Source organism: Corylus avellana, chromosome 2, assembly GCF_965113065.1.
Source record: "Corylus avellana chromosome 2, dhCorAvel1.hap1.2, whole genome shotgun sequence".
Taxonomy (NCBI): Eukaryota; Viridiplantae; Streptophyta; class Magnoliopsida; order Fagales; family Betulaceae; genus Corylus; species Corylus avellana.
In genome coordinates, this window is record NC_142491.1 from 28,958,900 (window position 1) to 28,985,024 (window position 26,125).

General features: G+C 37.8%; 3 protein-coding genes and 1 pseudogene across 5 annotated transcripts; 1 reads left to right on the forward strand and 3 right to left on the reverse strand.

The window, feature by feature from the left end:
• Positions 1-162: 162 nt before the first annotated feature.
• On the reverse strand, positions 163-597 carry LOC132185359 (uncharacterized). The gene has a single exon (XM_059599143.2). It carries the CDS (start codon positions 595-597, stop codon positions 163-165), a length of 435 nt encoding a protein of 144 aa, XP_059455126.2.
• Positions 598-909: 312 nt separating this feature from the next.
• LOC132167275 (uncharacterized) lies at positions 910-1,916 on the reverse strand (annotated as a pseudogene).
• Positions 1,917-5,467: 3,551 nt separating this feature from the next.
• On the forward strand, positions 5,468-19,286 carry LOC132167266 (uncharacterized). The gene is made up of 13 exons (XM_059578181.2): positions 5,468-5,524; positions 5,652-6,872; positions 6,993-7,320; positions 7,946-8,201; positions 8,296-8,512; positions 8,651-9,024; positions 9,181-9,714; positions 10,501-11,698; positions 12,075-12,428; positions 12,643-12,880; positions 15,658-18,290; positions 18,389-18,531; positions 18,772-19,286. The coding sequence occupies exons 1-13, from the start codon at positions 5,474-5,476 to the stop codon at positions 19,100-19,102; spliced, it is 7,878 nt and encodes a 2,625-aa protein (XP_059434164.2). The 5' UTR covers positions 5,468-5,473; the 3' UTR covers positions 19,103-19,286.
• Positions 18,990-24,629, reverse strand: LOC132181135 (Protein prenylyltransferase superfamily protein). Of its 3 annotated transcripts, none has more exons than XR_009440224.2 (2): positions 23,406-24,629; positions 18,990-19,007 (listed from the first exon to the last, which is right to left on the reverse strand). XR_009440224.2 is itself a non-coding variant. In XM_059594222.2 (1 exon), exon 1 carries the CDS (start codon positions 24,478-24,480, stop codon positions 23,485-23,487), a length of 996 nt encoding a protein of 331 aa, XP_059450205.1. In that variant the 5' UTR covers positions 24,481-24,629; the 3' UTR covers positions 23,182-23,484. The 3 variants fall into 3 exon arrangements, 1 of the variants encoding a protein (XP_059450205.1); XR_009440225.2 differs by lacking the exon at positions 18,990-19,007 and adding an exon at positions 22,705-22,907; XM_059594222.2 differs by lacking the exon at positions 18,990-19,007 and having other exon boundaries at positions 23,182-24,629.
• Between the last annotated feature and the right edge of the window lie 1,496 nt (positions 24,630-26,125).

Consider the following 26,125-nt stretch of genomic DNA (forward strand, 5'->3'; position numbering starts at 1 on the left):
ATTCTGTCGGGTTCGCCGACCGAGAATTCCTTAAGATCTTCAACTGGTTCACCGTCCTTTAATTGCTATCTTTCCTCCTTACTAGCGTACCTCGGGGCTAGGATTTTCGGGTATTCCTTCATAGAAATATTATAACACTGCCGGGCTGCCCGTTGATCACCCCTAATTTTCCCGACTACGTGATTCGTCGAGAACTTCACCTTGAGGTGTGGGGTTTGATGTGATGGCTCTTAGTTCATTGAGAGTCGTCCTCCCGATAATGGCATTGTAAGCTGAAGGTCGATTGACTAATAGGAAACATACCATTATAGATGCCTGTCTTGGGTATGACCCGGCTGTGACCGGTAGCTCAATTGATCTGACCGACTGTACTTGTTCCCCCGCGAATACCATCAAGGGGCAGTTGGTTGGGACGATTTTCTCCCGTCCCAGATTCAGCTTCTTAAATGTAGACCAATACAGGATGTCTGCCGAGCTTCCATTGTCCACCAGGATGTGGTGGACGTTATAATTTGCCACCGTTAGGGTGATAACCAAGGCGTCCGTGTGTGGGTGCGAGATACCCAGGTAGTTCGCATTCGAGAATCCGATCACCATCTCGCTTCTTCAGGACTGCTTCACGGGCCTCCCGACAATATAGATTTCGTGAGAGCCTTCCAATTGTCGGGCGTTAGCCTTCCTCGCTTTCCCTGATTCTCCTCCCCCGACGAATCCTCCAATTACGGTGCAGATTTCTCGGAGGTTAGCTTGATGTTGAGGCTCATGGGTTGGGCGCATTGGCCTTCCTTGGTGCTCTTCTCGCCTTACTCTCTCTTCCCGAGGATACCTGGCCTGGTTTCGGCGGTTAGAGCTTCTGCTTCGGTACCGTTCTTGCGACTATTGATTCTTAGGAGGAAGGTAGTGTATTTCTCAGACGAAGTTTTCCCGAGGTGGAGCCGCTCTCCGTTGTTCTCCCAAGAATCGCACAAGTTTACCATTTTGGATAAACTTTTCAATGAGGTGCCACAAGGCGATGCAGCCCTTTGTGTAATGCCCGGTGACCTAGTGGAACTCGCAATACCGATCTGAGTTCTGATTCTGCGGGGCCCCGAGAGGTCTTCGGTATTCTGGATCCTTCTTGATCTCCATCAGGACCTCGGAAACGTTGGCATTGAGTGGAGTGAAGTTGTGATTACTAAACTTCTTCTTGAAATGCTTTGGGGCGTCGAACCTTGGTACATCTTTCCTCTTCTTTTCTTCCAACTTCTTAGGAGTTTTTTGGGCCGACCTCATGGCCTTCAAGGTCTCCTTTTCATTAATAAACTCCTTTACTTTTTCCAGTAGCTCCTGGAGGGTGTTTGGTTGCTTTCTTGCGATCTTCCTCGCCACGGGCTCGTCAGGCGAGATTCCATTGTAGATGGCGGAGAAGATTACACCATCCGTAGGATTTTCCACCTTCAATTTTTTGGTGTTAAACCGAATCATAAATTCCTTTAAACTCTCCCCTTCTCGTTGGTGGAGTGTCAATAGGTACCTGGACGGTTTCTTCCTTTCTCTGGAACCTAGGAAATGGGTGAGAAAAATCTGAGCTAGATCCTCGAAGGTAGCCACAGAATTAGGGGCTAAGCTTCGGAACCATTCCCTAGTGTTTCCCGAGAGTGTAGTCAAGAAGGCTCTGCATGCTATCTCGTCGGGAATGGCATGCAGCGTCAGATGTATCCGATAGTTCTTCAGATGCTCGATTGGATCTCCAACTCCACTGTAGCTTGGAATTTGGGTGTTTTGAACTTGTGGGGGAGTGGATGATCGATCACTTGTTTGGTGAAGGGTGTCTCCGTCCCAGCGAAGAGCTTGCTCACCACTGCAGCCTTGTACTTCTCTTTCTTCTCCATGGCTTCTAGCTTAGTTTTAAGCTCTGCCAATGATTTGTCTACCTCCCCTTGCGGAGCTGTGATTGGTAGTGGTTCCGCCGTTTTATGGGAGTTTTCACCTTTGCGAGTATGGTTGCGTGGGGGAGGGCGACTCTCGCCTTTATTGCTGTGACCATCAGAGTGGAGGTTCTGGTCATCAGAGTGGAGGTTCTAGTCATCAGAGTGATGATCGTGGTTTTTTAGCCCATCTGACTGTTCAGCCTGATTGACTTGAGATGGAGACAGAAATCGGAGCCGCAGCTCCTCATACTGCTGGATCAGAAGCGCCATTTGTGCTTCGAGTGAAGCAATGTGCTCTTTGTCCCTGGCATTCTGATGCGTCGGTGGGGTCTCTGATTATCTTGCGCCGGTAGTTCTTCGGTGCGAGCTCGGCTTCTTGACCTTGTATTCACCATTGCTGCGGATATTTATTTTTATAAGAACGAATAGTCGTCCCCATAGATGGTGCCAAACTATTGAAGCAGTTTTTCGGCATGGTGAATCAAAGGGGGCCCAAGTCTTCGAGCTACACCTCTCGTTGTTCGCATTTCTATGAGTCTTTTAGTAAAGCTGCAAAACCAAAGCACACATTAAGAGGATACGCCGGGTGTTGGCTGGTGGTTCCTCCTCCGATGCTTAAGTCATTATGTATATTAGCTTAGTATGCGAATTCGTGGTCCTTCATACCTTCGAAGTGAGGCCTTTTATAGTTGAGCATGCGGAGGTGGTTATGATGGCCGTGCGGAGGATCCGGGATTTGGTCGTAACGGTAGGAAATGTTAATGCTTGTGTTCCCTCTCTTTACGACCGATAGGAGGCCGTTACATACGTTGATCCGATGATTGCCTATACCTACGAGGTGGCTTTAAGAGCAAGATCGTAACCGTCCCGGTGATCCTGCTAGGCGCAGGCTGTTTGTGTATCCGGACGTCAAGTGTAGGAGGTTCATAGTGATCCTGTGCCTGGATTCTGGTTGTCCGAGAGCGTATGGGACGACGTCATATCCATTGTTTTGCATTGGGCACATTTGGTGAGCACGTTTGGATGTGCCGGGCTTTCTTGGGCTTATGGGCCCTTAACCCGCGGGCTTGAGATGACCTGTGGGCTCGGGCGGTGGGTTTATGTGTAACATACACCCTTACTAAATATTATTTGGTCTAAATGAAAGGAATATATAGAAGGTATACTTTATTTTTGTTTTTCTTTTTTAATAATAAAGAAAAGAGAAAACATAGATCGGGTCAATTCCACCATTTCATACTAGCATTAGCTATAGACGTCATAGTATGACGATACCTTGATGACGTGGAAGGGCCCACACATTACACTTTACCCGACTTTTTTTCGTTTCATTTTTTTTCCGAGATGGAGACCTTTGCAACGGATTCCTCTGGTTGTTGAAGCTTTTTATCTGTGCCTTCTTCACACTCTTCAGCTTCTCCTTCATAGTCATATCAAAAAAAAAAAAAAAAAAAAAATTATCAATTGAAAGCGACGGTGAGTGATATATATAATTTCCTCATTTTTTTTTTTAGTATATTAACCATGGAGCGGATTTCCCTGGTGTGTTTGACAAACTTTTTTATGGCATTGGTTTTGTACTGTATTAAAAATTAGTTAGTGTTAAAAAAAGTCAGAATACTATTTTTGAAAAAATAAAAAAGTAAAAATATTTAATATAAAAAAAGTAAAAAATTTATTTTATAATAATTTTTTATTTAAATTATAATAAAAAATAATTAATGTGATGTAAAAAAACATAAGAGAATGGGAGATTGCTTTGCCCTGCCAAAATCATTTATCACACTGTCCAAGTGACATGTCCTTTAATTTTCTTTTCCGACCGACCAAACAAGTTTGAAAATTCCAAGAACACAATAAAGACTGTATAGTACGAGGAAAAGGAAGGAGCTTTAAAGGTCAACAAGGTATCAGGAAATGAGAAGACCTGCCCAAAGAACTTTCTTTTTTACCTTTACCTTTGTAGTGATGATTCCTAGTTGCCTTCTCCTTTGAAAGTTCATTGCTTTCTTGTTAAGAATTCCCCCTTCATTTCTCTCCTACTACTACATATCTAGCTTGTTGTAAAGAGTTTTTAAGGTTTCCAAATCATTGATTGATATAATTGCCTGCAGATCAGAAGAAAGGAAGAGTGGAAACGATGATGGGAGAAAGCTCAAAAACAAAGAGAGCAGCACTTGCTAATGATCATGGTTTCCTAGATATTGTTCTTTCTTGGTCCCTTGAAGACATTGACAATGAAAACCTTTACAACAACCAGGTTTGCTTTAATCCAACATTCTCTTCGCTCTCTTGGTTTTGTTTATTACAATCCCTTTTCGATTATTTATAGCATTTAATACTCCATGAAACATTGAGGATGATTTTATTGATGATGCTTGCAAAAGAAAAGGAAAGAAAAGAAAAGAAAAGAGTTTTACTTTTTGTTAATATTTTATATCTATACTTAGCCCAGTTTGTTTGCCTTCATGGGCTTGATCATTTCAGGCCCAGTTTTTCTACGCTTGTTCTTTCTTCTTTTACAATGTGTATAATATATCAAGACCAAAAGATTAAAAAGAACAAAGAAATAAAATTATGGACTGCTTCTTCCTTTTTGCTTGTCATTTTCGTTCCTTGAATGCCATTATTGGAAAAATCCACCAAGATTTTGAATTGACTAATGGGTTAGTAAAAAAAAAGATGTATTTGTTTAAATTTTTATTTTCTTAGGTTAATTTGAGTGATAATGATATGTTGGTAGGAGGAATTTTACACAATGTGATTTAAATTGACATATGTTGGCCTTCAAATATAATTGGATATTCATTTTGCGTTGTTTAGGCTTCTTGAACCGTTTGGTCTATGCTTGTAGATCATGTCTAGCAGAAAATATGTAAAACTAATTTTGTTGAAGCTTTCAGACATCCTTTTATCTGTGGCTTAATCAGTGTTGGTGCATCTACAAGAAAGAAATACACAATTAAGTTGCATGTTTCTGTGGATTAATTGGGGTATTTGAGCTTGTTGACTTCCACGAAGTTTTTTTGGTACTCCATTTTTGAATTGAATACTTGTTTGATTCTTTATAGGTAGAAAAAATTCCACAGTTGTTTGAATCTGTCCAGCAGTATTTGGGATCGTATGTTTACCCCTTACTGGAAGAAACGCGTGCACAACTGCATTCAAGTATTGAGATTATATCAGAAGCACCCTTTGCTGAAGTAATTGCATTTGATGAATCTAGGCCCTATGGGTCAAACTTGTATGATGTTAAGGTTGATTCCTGGAGAAACAGATTCGGTGTTCATGGCAAGGAGCCCTACAAAACGTTGCCCGGAGATATATTTGTTTTAGCAGATGCCAAACCTGAGCATGTTTCTGATTTACAAAGAATAGAAAGGCAATGGACCTTTGTGACGGTCTCTAAAATCCCAGATGATGAAAATGAGGACAATAGCACATCTACTAGTTTTAAAGTCAAGGCATTGAAAGAAACTGAAGTCATTGGGCACCAGAAATCATTGTTTGTGGTTTTCTTGATAAATACGACTACTAACAAGAGAATATGGAAAGCGTTGCACATGTCTAGGAATCTGGAGATTATCAAAAAAGTTTTAAGGACTGATCCTTTGGTAAGTAATTGGGGGATGAATGTTGTAGTTTCCTTTATGTTTTAGAAGCTGGTTTTGGGTTATCCAGATTCGTATTTGTTTTACCGACATTAATTGATTATTTGCTTTTTCTGATGTTGTACAACAGATTGAAGAAGATTGTGGTCTCTGTTCTGCCCAGGGAGGTGGGAGCTGGGATGAGAAAATTGGGACCGGTGTTGCTTCTAAACTGAATGAATCCCAAACCAAGGCAGTTCTGGCATGTCTTCATAAGATGCATTGTAACCACAAGTCAGCTGTGGAACTTATATGGGGTCCACCGGGTACAGGGAAAACAAAAACCACTAGTACACTGCTCTTCACCCTGTTAAGAATGGGACGTAGGACTCTTACCTGTGCCCCAACCAATGCTGCAATCACACAAGTGGCTTCTCGCACCCTAATGCTGGTGAAAGAATCCTTTGAAACAGACTTTGGAATTGATGCTTTCTTTCTCTCACTGGGAGATATTCTTTTATTTGGGAATAAGGAGCGGCTCAAACTTGGTTCAGACATTGAAGAGATACATTTGGATTATCGGGTCAAAAGGCTTACAGAGTGCTTAGGGCCTCTGACTGGTTGGAGGCATTGTTTTGCTTCAATGATTGATCTTCTTGAAGATTGTGTTTCTCAGTATAACATCTTTTTGGAAAATGAATCTATCAAAGAGAGAGAACTCAACAATCAAAATGAAATCAAGGAGAAAGGAGGTGGGGATGAAAGTGATGGTAGCGAGAGGAAGTATAAGTCATTTCTTGATTTTCTGAGGAAAAGATTTGTTTTGATTTCATCATCACTCAAAAATTGTATTCTCGTCTTTTGTAGACATTTACCAAAAAAATATGTTATGGAACACAATTTCCAAAACATGGTCTCTCTTTTCGGCCTACTAGAGTCTTTTGAAACCTTGCTCTTTCAAGATAATGTAGAGTCTAAAGTACTTGAGGAGCTTTTTTCTCAGCCGGAATTAGCTGCAGATATATCGCATTCATTTGTGGATATGCCATTCCTGTTGTATGAAAGGAGAAGAGAATGCCTTTCTGTTTTAAGAACACTTAACGGTTCGTTTGTTGAACTTGACCTCCCAAGTGTTATGAACAAACGGTCTATAGCGGAATATTGTCTTTCAACAGCTTCCTTACATTTTTGCACTGCTTCAAGTTCGTATAAGCTGCACTCAGTGGAAATGGAACCACTGAACATTCTGGTTATTGATGAAGCTGCACAATTAAAGGAGTGCGAGTCAACTATACCGTTACAACTTCCGGGTTTAACACATGCTATTCTTGTTGGCGATGAGTGCCAATTACCAGCAATGGTTGAAAGCAATGTATGTAAATGTCATTTGGTTATCTTACATATCCCTCCCTTTGTTTTTGTGCAAACTGGTTATTACTTTTTAATTTTCTTTTTAATATTCTTTCAAAATCTATCATGTTTCTTTTCACAGATTTGTGATGAAGCTGGCTTTGGAAGAAGTTTATTTGAGAGGTTGAGCTCATTGGGTCATTCAAAGCATCTTCTCAATATACAGTACCGAATGCATCCATCCATAAGTTTGTTCCCAAATTCAAAATTTTATCGTGAACAGATTTTAGATGCTCCGAATGTTAAAAGAAAAAGCCACGAAAAGCATTATCTTCCTTGGCCAATGTTTGGTCCCTATTCTATTATAAATGTAGTGGGTGGAAGAGAGGAGAAGGATGATGCTGGGCGTAGCAGGAGAAACATGGTTGAGGTTGCTGTCGTTATGAAAATACTGCAGAAATTATTCAAAGGTTACTCAACTTGAATTCTCATATTCTTATGACATCAAAAGATATTTCTGTGATTTCAACATTAAGTCCGTGCAGCTTAATGTAGCTTATGAGCACTTTACACGGTTGACATTACTGTTCTAAAGAACGATGTTAGTTGTTAAAGCTATTTTATTGTCCAGTTGCATAATCCGTTATATTTTTGTATTCTTTGCAAATTTAAGTCATTAATTTGATGCCAGTATAGATTGATTTGATTATTTCTAATTCCACGGATGGTGTACACAGAGTAAGTTGATGAGTTTTGTTAAAATGCTTAACGATCTTGCCTATGTTATACGGTAATGAAATGAGACACTTGCAATGGTAGGTCATGTACATGTTTACCTTGAAAGTATGTTAATTCAGCTTATAGGACTGGTACATGTGGTGGCGTCTAAAAGAAAGTAAAAGTCAGTGTGTTAATCCATTAAAACGACTTAAAAACATCTTTTTGTCTTTGAGGATTCTTGTTCTGTCTATCCTGTTATATTGTCTTTCCCTCCAAATCTCATGACGATACTACTACTTCTCCTAGAGAAACTAGTGCTTAAACCTTTAATTAACTTTTATTTTTTATTTCTTTTGTCGCTTGCTCTGAATACAGCTTGGGATGGTTCGGAACAGAAATTCAGTGTTGGTGTTATATCTCCTTATGCTGCTCAAGTAGTTGCAATTCAAGAGAAACTAGGACGGAAGTATGATAACCTTGATGGGTTTGCAGTGAAGGTTAAATCAGTTGATGGGTTTCAGGGTGGGGAAGAGGACATAATAATAATATCAACTGTAAGATCTAATAGTCGTGCATCAATTGAGTTCATATCAAATCCTCAGAGAACTAATGTTGCTCTTACAAGGGCTAGGTAATACTTATGGAAACTCTTTTGGTAAGTTTGCTTTTGCTTTTCCATTTTAACAAGTGTGGTGAATAATAAGTGGCCCTATAATGCCTTTCAGGCACTGTCTGTGGATTTTGGGAAATGAAAAAACGCTATGTAATAGTGAATCTGTTTGGAAAGCCTTGGTCCTTGATGCGAAGAATCGTCAATGTTTCTTTAATGGTGATGAGGACAAGGATTTGAACAAGGCAATATTAGATGTGAAGAAAGAGTTAGAACAATTTGATGATTTGCTCAAAGGGGATAGTATACTTTTCAAAACTGCTAGGTGGAAGGTACATGGCATTCCGTAGTAATACTTTTCATTCAAAATATTTATATTGGTAACTTCCATTAGTGGCAACTTTTGTATTCTTTCTTAAATTGGTTCTGTAGTTTTTCTTATTAAATCTTATGTACTCTATTATCAACAGGTTCTTTTCAGTAATAACTTTCTGAAATCATTTCAAAAGCTGAAGTCTATACAGACAAAGAAGTCAGTTTTAAACCTTCTACTTAAACTTTCCAGCGGCTGGAGACCCAAGAAGAAGAATGTAGATCCCATTTGTGGAGATTCTTCAGAGATTTTAAAGCAATTTAAGGTTGAAGGTCTTTATGTTGTTTGTGCAAATGACATAGTAAAAGAATGGAGTGACGCAATGAAGGAATTGAGTTACTATCAAGTTTTGAAGATTTGGGATATATTACCTGTAGAAGATATTTCAAAATTAATCAAACGTCTTGATAGTATGTTTGGAAAATACACAGATGACTTTATTAATCACTGCAAAGAGAGATGTCTTGAGGGGTATGTAGGTTCTTTTGCATTCTAGTTGATTTGTATGCTAAATTTTGAAACTTAAATGATGCCTTATTTGAATGTTTTACATTTATAAGCATCTCTTCTTTATGTTTGACGTTCCAATTGGCTTAACCTTGATTTATTTTTTTTCATTGCGCATAGGGATTTGGAAGTTCCGAAGAGTTGGTCATGTTCTTCTGAAATTGTCAGGATTAAGAATTTTGATAACAGTGAAAATGAGATCGACTTAACTGATTCAGCTTCTGATGGTAGAAGTTATGTTGAGAATGTAAAGGTGAGTGAGAGTCTGATGCTGATGAAATTCTACTCTTTATCATTAGGTGTAGTGGGCCACTTGCTTTCTAACAATGATGGTAGCGAATTGGATCTTCCATTTGAGGTAAATGAGCAAGAGTTGGAGATAATCCTTTTTCGTAGAAGCACCTTTATTCTCGGACGGTCAGGTACTGGGAAAACAACTATTTTGACTATGAAGTTATTTCAGAAAGAAAAACTGCACCATATGGCAAAAGATTTCTATGGTGTCAAGAGCGATAGACCTGTGCATAGTCAGGAAAAGGAGGCTGAGGAGGAGACTATTGCAGAAAAAAAGGAAACTACATTGCACCAGCTTTTCGTGACAGTCAGTAATAAATTGTGTCATGCTGTCAAACAACATGTGTCTCGCTTGAAAAGGTGTGTAGATTATTGGATGAAATGGTGGTTGCAATCTGCTATCACTCCTATATTTTTCTCATGTGAAAGTATGAAGCCTTGAGTTTCATTCAATTTGGGAAAATTTAGTTCTTTTTGAATTTGATTGCTTGAATTTTTCACTAGAAACTATGGTACTCTGCATGTACTTTAATTTCTTTAAGTTTTTTGAGAAAGTCCAAACATTTGTTTGGATGCATACAAACCTCAATAAGCCATTGATGGGTCCCAGAATCCCAGTCACTTTTTTTTTTTTGGGTGGGATTATAATTTTAAGTTGGGTGGATATGTTATATTGAAGCCAAACGTTTATGTTGCTTTTAAATTATTATACTCTTCGATTTGATTCAAACATATATGTCCGACCATCATTATTCTTTTCCCATCAATTTTACACGGGAGCGTTTCTGCATATGTTTAGCTTTCAAATCTGTGATATGGAGATTAGAGCTTAAGGTAGCGCATAAGCATGAAGTAAAATATGTCTTTCTTTTGTTGGTATCTAGGGGACAGATCCATCTCTATGAATGTTTAGGTTCTGGCTTAAATATTCCATATTGTCTTAATAAACTGATAAGCATTTCCACCATGTTTTCTAAACCCCAAATCAGATTCTATTTTCTGGATAAATTTTTTTAATGTCTTTTAGTTCCTCATGTGCATTGGTTGTTTTGTTCCATAATTGTGATATCCACTTTTTGTTGCATAAAAGTTGTTTTATATCTAATGATAAGCCTTTTAATTATTATTATTTTTTTTTACGTGCAGCTTTGCCTGTGGTGGTAATTTTTCAAAAGGAAGCAGTTCAATTGATACTGATGATTTAGATGATGCAACTCAATTCAAGGATGTCCCGGATACTTTTCTTGATGTTCCACCCAATTCATACCCTCTTGTCATTACATTTCATAATTTTCTGATAATGCTTGATGGAACTGTGGGTAATTCATTCTTTGAAAGATTTCATGAAGTAAGGAAACACTCTCATGGTAAGGTTCTTGGTGGATCAGTTGCCTTGCAGACATTTATAAGGAAGAAAGAAGTTAATTTTGAGAGCTTTAGTGCATCATACTGGCCCCATTTCAATACCCAATTGACTAAGAAGCTTGACTCTTCAAGAGTTTTCACAGAGATTATTTCTCATATAAAAGGTGGCCCACACGCTGTAGGGGCAGGTGATGGTAAACTCAGTCGTGAGGAGTATGTTTCCCTATCAAAGGGCCGAGTGTCCAGTTTAAATAAAGAGAAGAGAGAGAAAATATATGAACTCTTTCAAAATTATGAAAAAATGAAGATTGAAAATGGTGACTTTGATATGGCGGATCTTGTAATTGATCTTCATCGTCGATTGAGAGTTGAAAGATACGAAGGTGATGAAATTGATTTTGTATATGTTGATGAGGTGCAGGATCTCACATTGAGCCAAATTGCATTATTCAAATATATCTGCAAAAATGTAGAAGAAGGTTTTGTTTTCTCTGGTGACACAGCACAGACAATTGCAAGGGGAATCGATTTTAGATTTCAGGATATACGATCTCTATTCTACAATAAGTTTCTACTGGAATCTAAAAGCTGTGGACATGATAAAAGAAAAGAGAAAGGAATAGTCTCAGATATTTTCCATTTGAGCCAGAATTTCCGTACTCATGATGGGGTTCTTAAACTATCACACAGTGTTATCGAACTTCTTTATCATTTCTTTCCTCAATCTGTTGATGTTTTGCAGCCTGAGACTAGTCTTATATATGGTGAAGCTCCAATCTTGCTTGAATCAGGGAACAATCAAAATGCAATCATAACTATATTTGGAAATAGTGGAATAGCTGGAAGGAGTATTGTTGGCTTTGGTGCCGAGCAGGTAATATTGGTACGAGATGATTGTGTTCGGAAGGAAATTACCAATGCTGTTGGGAAGCAAGCTCTTGTTCTAACCATTGTGGAGTGCAAGGGCCTTGAGTTTCAGGTGGTTATAATTCATCATTATTTATTCATTTTACTGGTTTATGTGGAGGTGATTATCATGAGGAGTTTCATTTGCCTATTTGTTTGCTAATTTTCTTACAAATACAGTATGTTTGCCAAAATCCAGTATCAAAATACGGCTAAGTACATATATGGCAATCTTCTTGCAAAAATTTAAAGTTCTAAGCTTTATGTCTAAACACAGTTTTGTTAGAGGTCTGGTGCAGTAACAAAAAATGAAAAAATTTGTCCTCCCAAAATTTATTTTAGATGTAAACAATCATCACTTTATTTGTTCAAAATATATATCTTTGTCAGTAGTTTGTTGAGTTATACTTTTCTCCCCATTTGTGACTCCTATATTTCTCTTCATGTAGGATGTATTGTTGTACAACTTTTTTGGTTCATCACCTCTGAAAAATCAGTGGAGGGTGATATATAATTATATGAAGGAACAAGATTTACTCGACCCAACTTCACTTTGCTCTTTTCCAAGGTTCAATGAGGCTAAACACAATGTCTTGTGCTCAGAACTGAAGCAACTTTATGTGGCTGTCACTCGTACGAGGCAGAGGTTGTGGATTTGTGAGAATGAAGATGAGTTCTGCAGACCTATGTTTGACTATTGGAAGAAAAAGTATATTGTCCAAGTCAAACAATTGGACGAATCACTTGCTCAGGCGATGCAAGTTGCTAGCAGCCCAGAGGAGTGGAGATCACGGGGAATTAAGGTTAGTACATTATGCCATTGATTTTGACCGTCAACTGTTGAAACAAATTTTGCTGCGGTTGTTAATGGAAAATATTGGGTTATTGCATGGAACAAATCATGGTGAAGGAATAAGATCGTTCATTTTTATTTGTATGAGACTTACAATTGTTTCAAAAATTAACTGTCTAAAACAAGAATGGTGATGTCTAACTCTTTTGTCTATTTTCTTGCAGTTATATCGTGAGTGTAACTATGAAATGGCAACAATGTGCTTTGAGAGAGCTGGAGATACTCATTGGGAAAGAAGGTCTAAGGCTTCTGGCCTTAGAGCCACTGCTGACCTCATGCGCCATTCAAATCCAGAAAAGGCAGATATTATCCTTAGGGAAGCTGCTGAAATATTTGAAGCCATAGGCAAGGCTGATTTTGCTGCACAATGTTTCTCTGATTTGGGGGAGCATGAAAGAGCAGGTATGCATTGGATTCTCTGACATGGGTCAACTATAACTTACCATCTTTGAGGAAAATTTTCGTGTTTAGGTTCTACTATCTCAACTATATCATTTTTATTGAACATAAACATCATCTTTAATCTGTCTCACAATTGAAAGTTAACCTTTTAAAATGTTTGGAATTTTAATATAGGGTTAAACACTCATCACCCCCTTGTGGTTTACCGACTTAGTTTTTCATACCTCGATTTTATTTCATATCAAAGATGGTACCTTGTTTATAGCTGAAAACCGAGATGGTCCCTCCGTCCAACATTATGTTCAAATTTAACAGAAATCCATGTGGCCAATGGAAGGGATGACACATGGCCACAGGCTCATTAAAAATTTAAAAAATTAAAAAGCTTGAAAACTAAAAATATTAAAAAAAAATTATTATTTAAAAAAAAAAAAAAAAAAAAAAAATCGAAAGAAAAAAGAGAAAAGAAAACAATCTAAACAAGAAGAGAGGACTCTACTATGCCTTGATTGGTCTGCACCACATCTTGGGCATGGATTGTCTGCATAAGGGCATGGGGAGGAGAGAAAAATTTAGATTTTGTTTTTGAATATTCGCTTTTGGGTTTTCTGCAACTAATGGATATGTTGTTTGATTGAGATTGGGTTGGATTTTCTTGGTTGGTATTTTGACTGCCATGGCTGAATGGGTTTGTGAAGGAGAGGAAAATTCTTGGTCTTTCTCCTGCCATCATTGAATGAGTAGGCGAAGGAGACGAATTTTTTTTGGTTCTTTCCTTTCTGCCTTGGCCGAATGGGTATGAGGGCAGAAAAATTTGGGCCTCTAGATTTTCGGTTTGAGAACAGCCGAATGGGGTTTCTGATGGTTGTGATGTTGCAATTTTTGGAGGCTGAGTTCTTAAAAACCTTCTTGTATGCTTTCCTCTATGATTTGAGTTCTTGGATTTGCTATGGTGTGTATTAGTGGTAACACTTCTTTCTTAGAGTTTGTCGGCTACATCTTGATCGTCTCCAGAATCGCCATTCATGTTATCGCTGCCAGATCTGCTCTCATGCTCTTCCTCTATTCTCCTTAACCCAAAAGAAAGAATAAGAAATGATGATAATCATATTAATAAGTTCTGAGTGAGAAGAGGCAGTGTCATACAAGACCGAGAGAGAGTCTAGGGCTGGAGTTGAACATGGATTTGGTGAGTGGCAGAGTGACAAGGCGTGGCTGAGTGAGTGCACCGGATGGCATGTTGAGGTTGTTGCAATGGCTATAGGCTTTAGACTCAAATTTCTTTAGGGTTTGGCCATTTGGGATGGTTCGGCCACCCGTGGCTGGCCATGGGGTGGTTGTAGCTACTTTTTTTCTTTATTTTCTTTTTTTCAAGTTTATATATATATTTAATGTTTTTTAATATTTGTAGTTTTTAAGCTTTTAATTTTTAATGAGCATGTGGCTGTGTCATCCCTTCCATTGGCCACATGGGTTTTTGTTAAATTTTGGACGGAATGTTGGACAGAGGGACCATTTTGGTTTTTGGCTACAAGCTAGGTACCATCTCTGATATGAAATGAAACTGAGGGAAGAAAAGATAAAGGTTTTAAACCTTAGGTACTAAAAAGGTGTTTTACCCTTTAATACAACTTGGTGATGTAAAATCTATGTTGGAATTCTGTTTCGTGGCTGGATTTTATGATAGAAATAAGTTGGGGGAGAGGGACCATTTACTGGTGCAATGGTAAAGTTATGTGCTTCCAAGTACGGGTGCACATGCCTGTTTGAATGGCCACTTCATGAGAAAACATTGCAGGTAGTACCACATCCAAGCTACTCTCCAGACCCCACTTAGATTGAACTAGCATTGGGTAATAACACTTTTTAGAAATGAGTCACTGAGGTGATAGTTTATAGTGGGAAATGTGTCACAAATTGTATAGCTTACTTACTATTGCTGTTTGATCAAAATAAGCTGTTGCCATAGTGTGTTTTGAGAACCCTGCAGGTATAAGATGTGCAGGTTTTCTGACTTTGCATATTGCAGTGGACACTAGAATATTGTGCAGAAGTTAGGTTGCGTGCAACTAGTTATTTCAGTCAGCAGCTCACATTAACAAACCAAAATATTGATGTAGTGTATCCTAAGAAGCTGGACTTCAGTTATTGGTGGTGCATGGGCTTTAGCTCAAGTGCTAAATTGGGTGGGTTAAGGCCAGGTCTTAGCTTCAATTGCAACCAAAATAAAATATGATAAGAATATCATCAAGTTTTTTTTTTTTGATAAGTGAAAAGAATATCATCAAGTTGCCAGGTTGGAGTGGGGTAAACTCGGTTATATCCTTGAAAATTAATACTATGCAACTACCCCTTGTCTCAAGTACAAAACTTTAGTTGCATTGCATAAAATAGAATTTTCCATCCCACTTTCTCTTAATCAGTGTGTACTGAAGCCTTGGTGTCTTGTCCAACTATTTTGGTTTTTCTTCCACTATAAAAATGTGTACTTCTGTAGTCTTTTTACTGTTTACTTTAATCTCTTTTCCATTATTTGTTGCAATCTTCTTAGAATATCTGTTATAGTTTGTAGCTGAAAACTTGTCATGTGACAATGGGAAATTTCCTGAATTGATCTCTGAATTTCTGGGGATAACTGGTACCTTGATGAGGACAAAAATATCAACATGAATGCTATTTTTTATTTGTGGCGCATGAAAAACTTTTTGATGCTCTAGTTTATAATTGCCAAAGTTTGAGTAGACTTTGACTTTGAACATTTCAATTTATTGTTTCAGGGAGACTTTATTTGGAAAAATGTGGCGAGACTGGGCTGAAAAGAGCTGGGGAATGCTTTTCTCTAGCTGGGTGCTATGAACTTGCAGCTGATGTCTATGCTAGGGGCTATTTTTTCTCTGACTGTTTGAAAGTTTGCACCAAAGGAAAATTATTTGACATGGGTTTGCAGTACATTCAGTATTGGAAACATGCAACTACGGATTTTAGTGTGGACAAAATTGAACAAGAGTTTCTAGAGAGTTGTGCTCTTCATTATTATAAGCTTAAAGACAACAGATCCATGATGAAATTTGTTAAAGCTTTTCAATCCATGGATTTGATGCGCAAGTTTTTGAAGTCTTGTGGTTGCCTTGATGAGCTTCTGATGTTGGAAGAAGAATCAGGAAACTTCTTGATGGCTGCAAACATAGCGAGACTGAAAGGGGAGATTCTACATGAAGCTGATCTCCTAGGGAAGGCTGGGAATTTCACTGAAGCATCCTTGTTAATTCTTTTCTATGTTCTGTCCAACTCAATTTGGGCACCTGGAAGCAAAGGCTGGCCGTTGAAGCAGTTTACACAGAAGCAGGAGCTTTTAGCAAAAGCCAGGACATTTGCAAAGAATGGGTCAGGAAACTTTTTTGGGTTTGTTTGTACTGAGGCTGATGTTTTGTCAAATGAGCAGAGTAACTTGTCCATGATGAAAAATTATTTGAATGCATCTCAGAGACATAAGAGTGTTGGAGGTGAAATTATATCTGCTCGAAAAATTCTAGATGCTCATCTTCATTCAAACTCCTCAAAGTATGTATGGGAAGATAATTTTGTTTTTGATCTGATAAAGCATTCAGAGCAGAAGATCTCTACAAATCAGATGTCTGTAGAAACACTAGTTTGCTTTTGGAAAATTTGGAAAGATAAGATTGTGAACATTATTGAATACCTCAGATGTTCTAAAACCCAAGATGTTAATGAATATGGAGATTTCTGCTTGAATTACTTTGGAGTTCGGAAGCAATTTCAAAATGATAATGCCATCTATCTTTTGCTCAACTCTGATGCTTATTGGGTGAGAGAATTGGACAATAGATTCCTTCATCGGAATGGGAAGCTGGTTTCTGTTGATGTTCACCAGTTTGTTTCAACTGCTCGAAATTACTGGTGTTCAGAATTACTTTCTGTTGGCATGAAGGTTTTGGGCAATCTTGAAGCCCTTTATTATTTCTCATTAAAGAGTTCTCTCTCTACGTTCTGCCAAAGCATATCTCTTACTCATATCTATGAGATTGCGAAGTTTCTTAGGGAATCCAAATATCTGGACATCAAGTACCATACTGATAATACATTGTCAGGATATGTTGAACTTTCCACTAATATCTTTGGCTATATATTTCCTCTGGACTGGCGGAAATTATTGGCAGAGAACATGTTTTCTCTGAGAGGAACTGATGTTTCGAAGAATTTACTAAAACAAGTCATATTAAAAAACATCAGCTCAAGGGGTAATCTGACTTATGGGCAAATTGGAAGAGTTGTAATGATAATTCTTGGATTGGGTAAGCTTAACAATGATTTATATGAGGAGATTTTGAAAAGGTTTGATGGGGTTTACGGAAATGCACCCTGGAAGATCTTCATTCAAACTCTCTGTGGGAATATGGCATCAAAAGTTCCACATGCTACCATGCCTGACAATAGCAGTGAATCTCCAAGAGTGTTGTCCCTTCCGTGGACGCTATATGAAGCTTTGGTAAATACTTACAGGGTAGATTGGAAGACAGAAAAGGACTATATTTCACCTGATTGTTTTTTGTATCTTGTTGAGCGCCTGCTGATGTTGGCATCATGTTCCCAGGGTTACTTTATCACTTCAATGTCTTCTTTCACTGAATGGTTTATCTACCAAGAGGAAGATACCAACCCAGATTCCACTTCAGTGGCTAAAGTGCAAGTGCAACTACTCAGAAGGGTCTGTGACTTTGTTGCCAATGTTGTTAGGAACCTTCTTGACAATAAGGTGGGTACATTGGAATGGATCAAAATGTCTAGGATATATGCAAAAGACTACTATCCATTGCTGTTGTTGAGATTGGTTTCCATATTATGTCTGGTTCATCTGAACTATGGGAACTATTCAGATTTACTTTTTCATTTGCTTCGTAGGAGCTATATTTATGAGCAACTTCCATGGGAATTTTATGATGTCCTTCGGAGAAGACTTCAACAGAGGAATTTCCACATAAATGTTCTTGCTGAAGCATTCAAAAAAATTAACAATCCTCTTGTAATTGTGAGTTTGAGAAAAAACTGTCCACAATATCAATGTCCAGATGCCATTTTTGTCGACATGACAATAAAACAGTGCAGGGAGGACATGTTAAGAGTCTTGTTTCCAAAGACGGTCAAAGTCGTGCAAAGCCAAACTGGAATTATTGAAGTGGAAGCAAGTAGTTCTTGCAGTGAAGTGCTTTCTTCAGGCAGTTATAATCAGGACGGTTGTAAGCTTGCACCTTCAAACTGTGCTTTGAACAACATAAATGGAAGCAAGCTGCCAATGAATTATAGTTACTTTTGGGAAATGTTTGAAGCATTGAAGTCATTGGAGAATGGTGGAGATCCAAAGAGCTTTTTGTCCAATGCTCGAGCAATGAAGGTAATGCTAAATTGTTCAACATTATTTGTGACTTCAAGGAAAAGCATATGCACATGAGATCCATACTGAATTTTCCTCTTTTCCTGTGTAAATATCAGGTGGATGTCGACAAAAGTATTCACCTTGCAAGTACTGTTACGAACGAAAGCCTTCAGAACACTACTTGCCATGAGGATGAAAAGCATGAAGTAGCCAGCATGCTTGATGAACTAAAGCTACTTTCTGCTTCATTGGATGTGAGGTCAGTATAGGTTGACACGCCTTCCTTCTTTTATGGTAAAATCTTAAAATGTCTTGAATTTCTCATGGATCTGAATATTAACTCAAACTTACCCATGATTGATGCTATATATGATGACTGTGATTGGCGCGTTATATGGGACCCACTTTTAACTTTGTTTTAAAACTGTAGTATAGTTAGTTTCCACGGAATATCAAAATCCTGCTTTTATTTCGTTGATTTGCTTTTTCACCTTCTCAGTGAACCAGAACTTGGGAACAATATGTCAACAATTGGATTACTTTCCAAGAGATTGCAGTCAAGAAGGCCAAAAGTGGAACCGATCTTGAGTCGGCTATTCTTGCAACATGGCAAAACCCTTCTGGTAGAGACATCTGTTGAGCAGTGTGATGAAAAGGAGGACAGTCGTAGCGAGGCTAAGATAGATACTGGCGCTGATAAGGGTAAGTCAAAGGAGTTAGAAGCTGATTTTGTGCCTGGTGACAAGAAGAAAAACAGCCAGGAAAAAGGTAATAAGGGGAAGGGTAACAAGGGGAAGAAAAAGAAGGGTAAAGGAGGCAGGAAGAAATAAACATGAGTTGGAAGGTGCTATGACTGACATGATATGTTTCAGAAATGTTCTTCATATGTTCTCTTTAAAAGTGTTGAACAATATAGCATTTTAGAACAGATCAATGAAGCTCGATATTTGGTCTGCACTTGCAATTTGAGGGCAACATGATTGTGCATAAATATGATGTGGGTCTTTCCCTCTACTTAGAGGTTTTTCTGTGCCCTAGCTTCGCAAATTCTAATCCCCCAACTCTAAGCATGTAAAAACTTCATGCCTAATCAGTAGCACAAAAGAGTCCTAGCTTCTTAAGGATCAGAAAGTTTACAGGTGTATGGACTTCGTAGAGGATTCTAACTACATTAGAAGCTACTAAATAGAGGAAAGTTGACTTCATCATTCTAAGATGTCTCTGGTACTAGAAAGGTTTTTCAAATACATCTAATAGCAACATATACTTGATCTCATCTCCATCATCAAATAACAAATAGTTAAAAAATATAGTTAATCATAATCTAACACTCTCCTGCAAGTTGGAGAATATATGTCATATTCCCAACTACAAATAGATAAATAACAAATCTGCAAATTGATCTTCTGTCTTAGCATATGGAGTAACTATTTCTTTATTAGTCAATTTATCACGAACAAAGTCACAATGGACTTCTATATGCTGCGAGCGCTCATGCAATTCTGGGTTTGGGACTATATGAATTGTCTCCTTATTATCATAGAAAAGTTTCCTAGGTGTTTCTACCTTAAACCCCACTTCTTGAAGAAAGTTTCTTAACCAACTATAAGTTACCAGGTGTTTCTACTTTGAAACCCACGAAAATTTCTTAACCAAATAAGTTTGCAACAAGTATGGGACACAAGGTTATGGCAAGCAGTTAGAAACGACATGTAATTTATGAAAATGATGTGAAGTTGCTAGAAACGAAGCGGAAAGATGTGGTTTTAGAACAAAACATGGTTTAAGCTTTAAAAGCGACATGTACCAAGTATATGGCACGGAGCCACGATAACTGTAGTTTATAGAAACGGCGTGCAGTTTATAAAAGAATAACCAATGTCTAAAGGAAACATTGGTTTTGACTTTCTGCATAGTTTTCCTCCAAACATTAAATTGATATTTGTTTTTCAGCATGTAATGCATGTGAGAATTCTATACCGTAAGGACAAATATCTGTTTATATTAAAAAATGTACGTTAGAAGGACAAATGTCAATTTAATAAACTAGATCAAAGGAAAACTTTACCCTTTATCTTTTACTTATACATCATTTTTCCGTCACTATAAGTTTAATTTTTTTTCTTTGTAAACAACCTAAATCCTATTAAGTCTTTAATGGTTAAATAAATTTTAAATTTTTATTTAAATATTATTCTTCTCGCTTTTTAAAATGCAATATTACTAATCAAATTTTTATATTCAAGTTTTGTTAATATATTATTCTCAACAAATAATATGGCTAAATCCATTTAATCTTTCTTGTGATATCATTGAGCGTAAATAAAATTCTATTACATGTATTGTCAATAATATTCTGATTATCACTACCATTTTTTTTATTTCAATATTGTTTTCTAATTCTATTAAAATAATTGGTTATTCAATTATTAATTCTTCAGTTGAATTTGATGTAATATTTTGTCTATTACTAACAACAAATTTATCAAGCGCTTCTTTCCGAGGTTGAATTCATTTTTTTTTTAGAAAATATATATATATATATATATATATATATGGCCATATTTTATACCAAACATATTTAACATTGACCAAAAAAAAAAAAACTTATAAACAGTGTAAATATTCTTTACAGTTAATAATTGTACAAAAATCAAATAAATTAAAATATAATGTTGAAGTAATACAACTTAACACTATGATGATAACGTCGTGTCTTGCAAGAATGTTGATGTTTGACAACGAATATATAATTTTTGTTAAAAAAGAAGAAGAAAATAAAAAAAGGAGGTAAAAGATTATTAGTGATGAAAGAAGTAATTATATTTAGTAGATTCCTATACAGTTATCAGATAACTAGACGAGTGGCAGTAAAATTTAGCTCTTGGACCAACAATTGATTTTTTTTTATTTTTTACAACTACTAATTCAATGACTGATTTTTACTATCACGCCATCTAATGGTATGGCAATTGTACAAGAGTATAGTAAATAACTTTACTCTTAAGGAAGAGGAAAGGAATTGAGCACCGTTATAATTTACCCACCTAATTTAGAATTAACTTTTTGGAGTATCATAATCTTTCCCAATAAATCTTGGGTTCTCATAATCTCCCCCACTAAATCCCTAACATCCACGTAAGGGTCCACGATGTGTAGTACCTTAGCGCCACATGATGTTACTAGATTGATCTAATACCATTTCTAATGACTTAGGAAAAGTGTTGGTCACATTTATCCAATCGCTCCAAAAAGACTAATCAAATTACAATTGAAACTCCTTACAATCACTTATAAAAGCCTAGTTTCACCTAATAAGAAAGTAATGTAATACTTAGCATTCATTAATACTTTTATAATCCATCCACCCAATCAAAGTCTAACATTTTGGGGTACAAGATCTGATCCATGCTGATAAACCAAAGGCTTCAAAAGCTGGTGTTGTATCTGGAGCCAAAAGCAAAAACAGGCGGGAAAGAACAAGAGGAAGCGCAAGTTCATAAAAACAAGAGGGGGTAAAGGAGGCTGGAAACAGTAAATCGCTGTATAAGAGTTGAAAGCTGTTACAATGTCATATGTGTCATATTTCCTTATGGTTCGCAAGGTTATAGAGAAATAAGGTTATCAAAGGAGATTGCCCATCTTTTAGTCGAGTGACTATGACGTAGGTTAGACGTTTTCTCTAATTCGTAAGCACAATGATCATCTACACTGGGTTGTCCTACAAATTCAAACTTTATGCCCAATCAGCAGCAGAACAGTGCCCTAGCTTCCCAAGGATACATAAGGTTAACAGTAAGTTTAAAGGTGTACAGACTTCATAGAGCATTGGAAACTAAAAGATGGAGGACAGTAAGTTTTAACAAAGTCACGAAATCTTAAATGAAAAGCAAAATACTCCATGAAATCTTTGGTAAGGTAAGGAAAATTGCGGTTTCAAAACAGAAAGTGTCACCTTATACATAAAATTCCTAGAACTATACCTTAAATTATGTTCTACATAATGACTTAGTACTAAATGTACGTACCGCTCGGGGCTGACTGAGTTCAGAAAAGTCTGGTTTAGCTGAGTCATAATATTAGTGAGTGAGTTTGAGCAAGCTTCCTAATACACTAAAGGCTAAACCGTACAAGAGCAGCCTAGAATTGGTTGACACCCTAAATAAAGAACAGTTTGAAGCTGACTCTTATTCTCTTCAAAGCAAGAGTTAGGCCAGAGCACAAGGAAATTAGTAAGAATGAACCCCTTTATGTGTGACTGTCTTGGTTCGACAGAATAAATAGAGGTTAAAGTAATACGTGCCACCAAAAGTCCAATTCAATGCTATGCTCCGAAGGATTTGATACTCAATGATGATTCACTTTGCAGAAATCCCCCCTCAAATTCCTGTCCTTTCTTCTAATTCCTTCTAATATAGAAGTAACATCATAAATCCATAATGAAATGGCATGTGACATGAATATGCTTAGAATTAATCATAAAGCAGAATGATCTAGCATTCTAATTGCTGAAATGTTTTTACCAACCCTGAATATATGATGAAAATCTGAAGTGGATTATGAACCTTTCTTTGATAATGAGATAGCGGAGAATTGGGTGATCTAAAAATTGGCACAAAAAATCAACGTTTGCACCTACATTTACCAAAAGAAGCATTTCAAATTTTGAGTTGCAGCGGACCATCTATGCACATAGAATTCTAGACCTTTAGCTTAGCCTATTCTTCTGACACCACTTTCAGACATTTACTTAACCATACACTCATTCATGCATTTCCTCCTAGTCCAAAATATCAGGCATCAGGTGTCTTCATGGCAGTCACCTCAGAACATCCATACCAGCTACTCCAAACACAACAGAAATCTAGCAACCATGCAAATCAACTAAAATCACATAGCACAACAATGATAAAGAACCAGAGAAAGCAGAGAAGAACCACATTCGGCTGAAGCAGATTATTCAACAAGATCGTTATATCTTTATCTCCACAAAATTTGGTTCTTATTTCCTTGTTTCTCTAATTATCCTCTGTGAAGCTTCAACAGTGGTTCCACATCAATAGCAAAAAAATCAAATGAAAAAAAGTAAACTAACTATCAAAACTTGACAAAGGCATAGGATTAGCCGATTACCCAAAAAAGCCATTGCCTTCACCATGCGGAGAAAAACCCATTTCCCCATCATTATTCCGGCATGTTCCCAGCTAGATACTCAATTCTCATCCGACCCAAATAGCTTCATCCTTGACAATGGGGTCCTCAAGTACCCCTCCACCTCAAACTTCTTTGGAGAAAGCTCCCGGTACTTAGCAAACTGCTCTCTGGCCTCTGCATTCCTCTCCAGCAAGCTGTAAATCATCCCCTGACAAAAATACGGCCTAAAATCATTGGGGTCCTCCTTCGCCAACTCCTGATAATTCCTCAAAGCCTCCTCCACATTCTTCTGCAAAAACTGTATCTGCGCCATTATGAACCGCACGTCCCGTGCCTCCTTCGCCTTGTTCTCCTCCTCCGCAATCTTCAACGCCTCTTCCAACCGCGTAATCACCGCCTCGCCTTCCCCGCACCGATCCATTACCAAGGCGTTCTCGAACAACGCCTCAAACGACAGCGGGTTCAACGCCAGAATTTCTTCGAACACTTTGCGCGCGTTCTCGGCGTCGCCCAGTTCGTTAAACAACCTCGCCATGAGGAACTTCCACTCGGTCACCGAAGGCTGCGCCGAAACCAGGCGTCCCAGGATCTTGAGAGCCTCTTCGTCCTCGCCACTCTCGAGCTTTTGCTGCAATAGCGACTTCAAGGCCTCGACGGCCTCTGAATTGGATTCGAGAAATTCGGACAAGGGCGAGGCCTGGTCATTGGGTTGGGCCTGGGCTTCTTCAGGAATTGGGGCTTCTTGGGCAACTACGGAGGGAGATTCCGCTCTCGCCGGCAACAGCGAGAGCTTCCCGATCATGGATGCGGCGGCGCCGATGAGAAGTGCGGCTTTTGTGTACTTCACAAGTGTTTGAGTAATGAGGTGTCGGGGTGTTTGGGGGGAGGCGTTTGAGGAAGCGGAGACAGTGAGGCGAGAGTGGGGAATTGGGGTGGGAAAACGAACAAGTGAAGAAGGCGGTGGGGATGGGGATTGTCTTGTGTTGGGGGTGAAGTTGGAGAGAGTGTTGAGTGAGGAGGTTGGGGATGATGAGGCCAAGGTGAAGAAGCTCATGGTTGTTTGGTTGTTTCTTTTGCTTTTAGGGTTTACGGGGAAATGGGGAATCTGGTTGCCCTTCTTTCTTCAACCCCAGGAGGCAACTGCTGAAAGAAAGAAAGAAAGAAGTAGGTGGTGTTGGATTGGTGAAGCCACCTATACTTCTTACTTTTACCAACGGGAATTTGAATGCAAATTGGGTCATCCAACCTTCACCTGCCAAATTATAAGAGAAATAATTACTGTATTTCATAAATTAATTATTAGATTTATAAATTTATGACTACTTCAATTAAGTTAATGGTACACCTCACAAATTTAATAATTAATCGATTGAATTTATAAGATAATATAAGAGAAATATAGACAAATTATTAACACTAATCATTATATATATATAACATTTTGAAGAGTAAGTGATATTCATGTTTCAATCAAATCATTTATTGATTATTTTTATTTTTATTAATCTCACTCCCTTTTTTAAATTGCGCCCACCCAAACACAACAACATATAAATGGGGTGGCTTAGCCAAATCATGAGTGGTTTCAGTCACTCTTATTTGGCCACATGGGGATAGCCGAGCACCTCTGTGGGCCTTTTTGACACAATTTGATAATTTGATAAGTTACTTGTAATGCCTCAAACATTAACTGGTAATTAACTCCACGGTTCGTCTCCCAACAATATTCTATGAGGAACAAGACTTAGGAATCTCTACTTCTTGAAAAGAGAGGATACTAAGCAGCTAAAACATCAAGATTCTATAAACATTAATCATTACAACTAGAGCATCTACCAAAGAATATCAAAGTAGTTGAAATCACACAATACAAGTCATCATCTTTACAAATGATTCATGTTATACCTTAATATGCAAGCATGCATAAAAGCTTTTAAGTTAACTTACAACATAGCCCAAAAGTACTAGTGACCTACCATAAGCATCCGCATAATCTTGCAATAAGTCATCAAGTGTCACCCGGAGTAAGTCCTCCACAATAACCGGATGCTTCGCGGTATCTATCTTTTGCTAAACTATTTATAACAACATAGTTGTACATATGGAGAAAAAGGGAAAGAATACAAAGGTAAGTCCGACGACTTAGTGAGTATAAATGCATATGACGTACCCATTATTAAATGGTGAATTTAGTTGTTTATAAAGCACATGCAACAGTATGAGATGACAGTTTATCAAGAATGCAATATAGATATAATATATGCTATAATATGATAATCATGTCATAGCTCAACAATATGATCTACCCGAGATATTACCCCTTCTTAGTAGGGTTGGCACTGTCCCGAGAGACCTATAATACAATACCGGTGCCCCGACCATTGTACGCGACCCTCTACCATTAGCAGCCTGACAGAGTCCGACCTCGGGTGGCCCACATTTCTAGTGATGTACATCCTGTAATGACCAACTATTTGGCAATGGATGCGCCAATCACAAAAATCATTGGATCCAAGGCCCACACACTTGACCATAAAGTTAACTTGTATAGTAAGCACATGGTCATTATTCTGCACGTACCGGTGTACCATATCATACGATACAATTAATCTTATCCGTCTTTTACATGCATAGTTTTACAAGTCTTATCATTATTTTGTTAATCAACATACATTTTCACAAGAGCGAGTTCACAATAG

Excerpts from the sequence above, each read along its gene's own strand:
- LOC132185359 (XM_059599143.2), bottom strand. The coding sequence starts at position 597 with ATGGTGATCGGATTCTCGAATGCGAACTACCTGGGTATCTCGCACCCA.
- LOC132167266 (XM_059578181.2), top strand. The coding sequence starts at position 5,474 with ATGTCTAGGAATCTGGAGATTATCAAAAAAGTTTTAAGGACTGATCCT. Across the intron at positions 12,429-12,642 it reads GGAGATCACGGGGAATTAAG|TTATATCGTGAGTGTAACTA; the intron begins GTTAGTACATTA and ends ATTTTCTTGCAG. Across the intron at positions 18,532-18,771 it reads TCTGCTTCATTGGATGTGAG|TGAACCAGAACTTGGGAACA; the intron begins GTCAGTATAGGT and ends TCACCTTCTCAG.
- LOC132181135 (XM_059594222.2), bottom strand. The coding sequence starts at position 24,480 with ATGAGCTTCTTCACCTTGGCCTCATCATCCCCAACCTCCTCACTCAAC.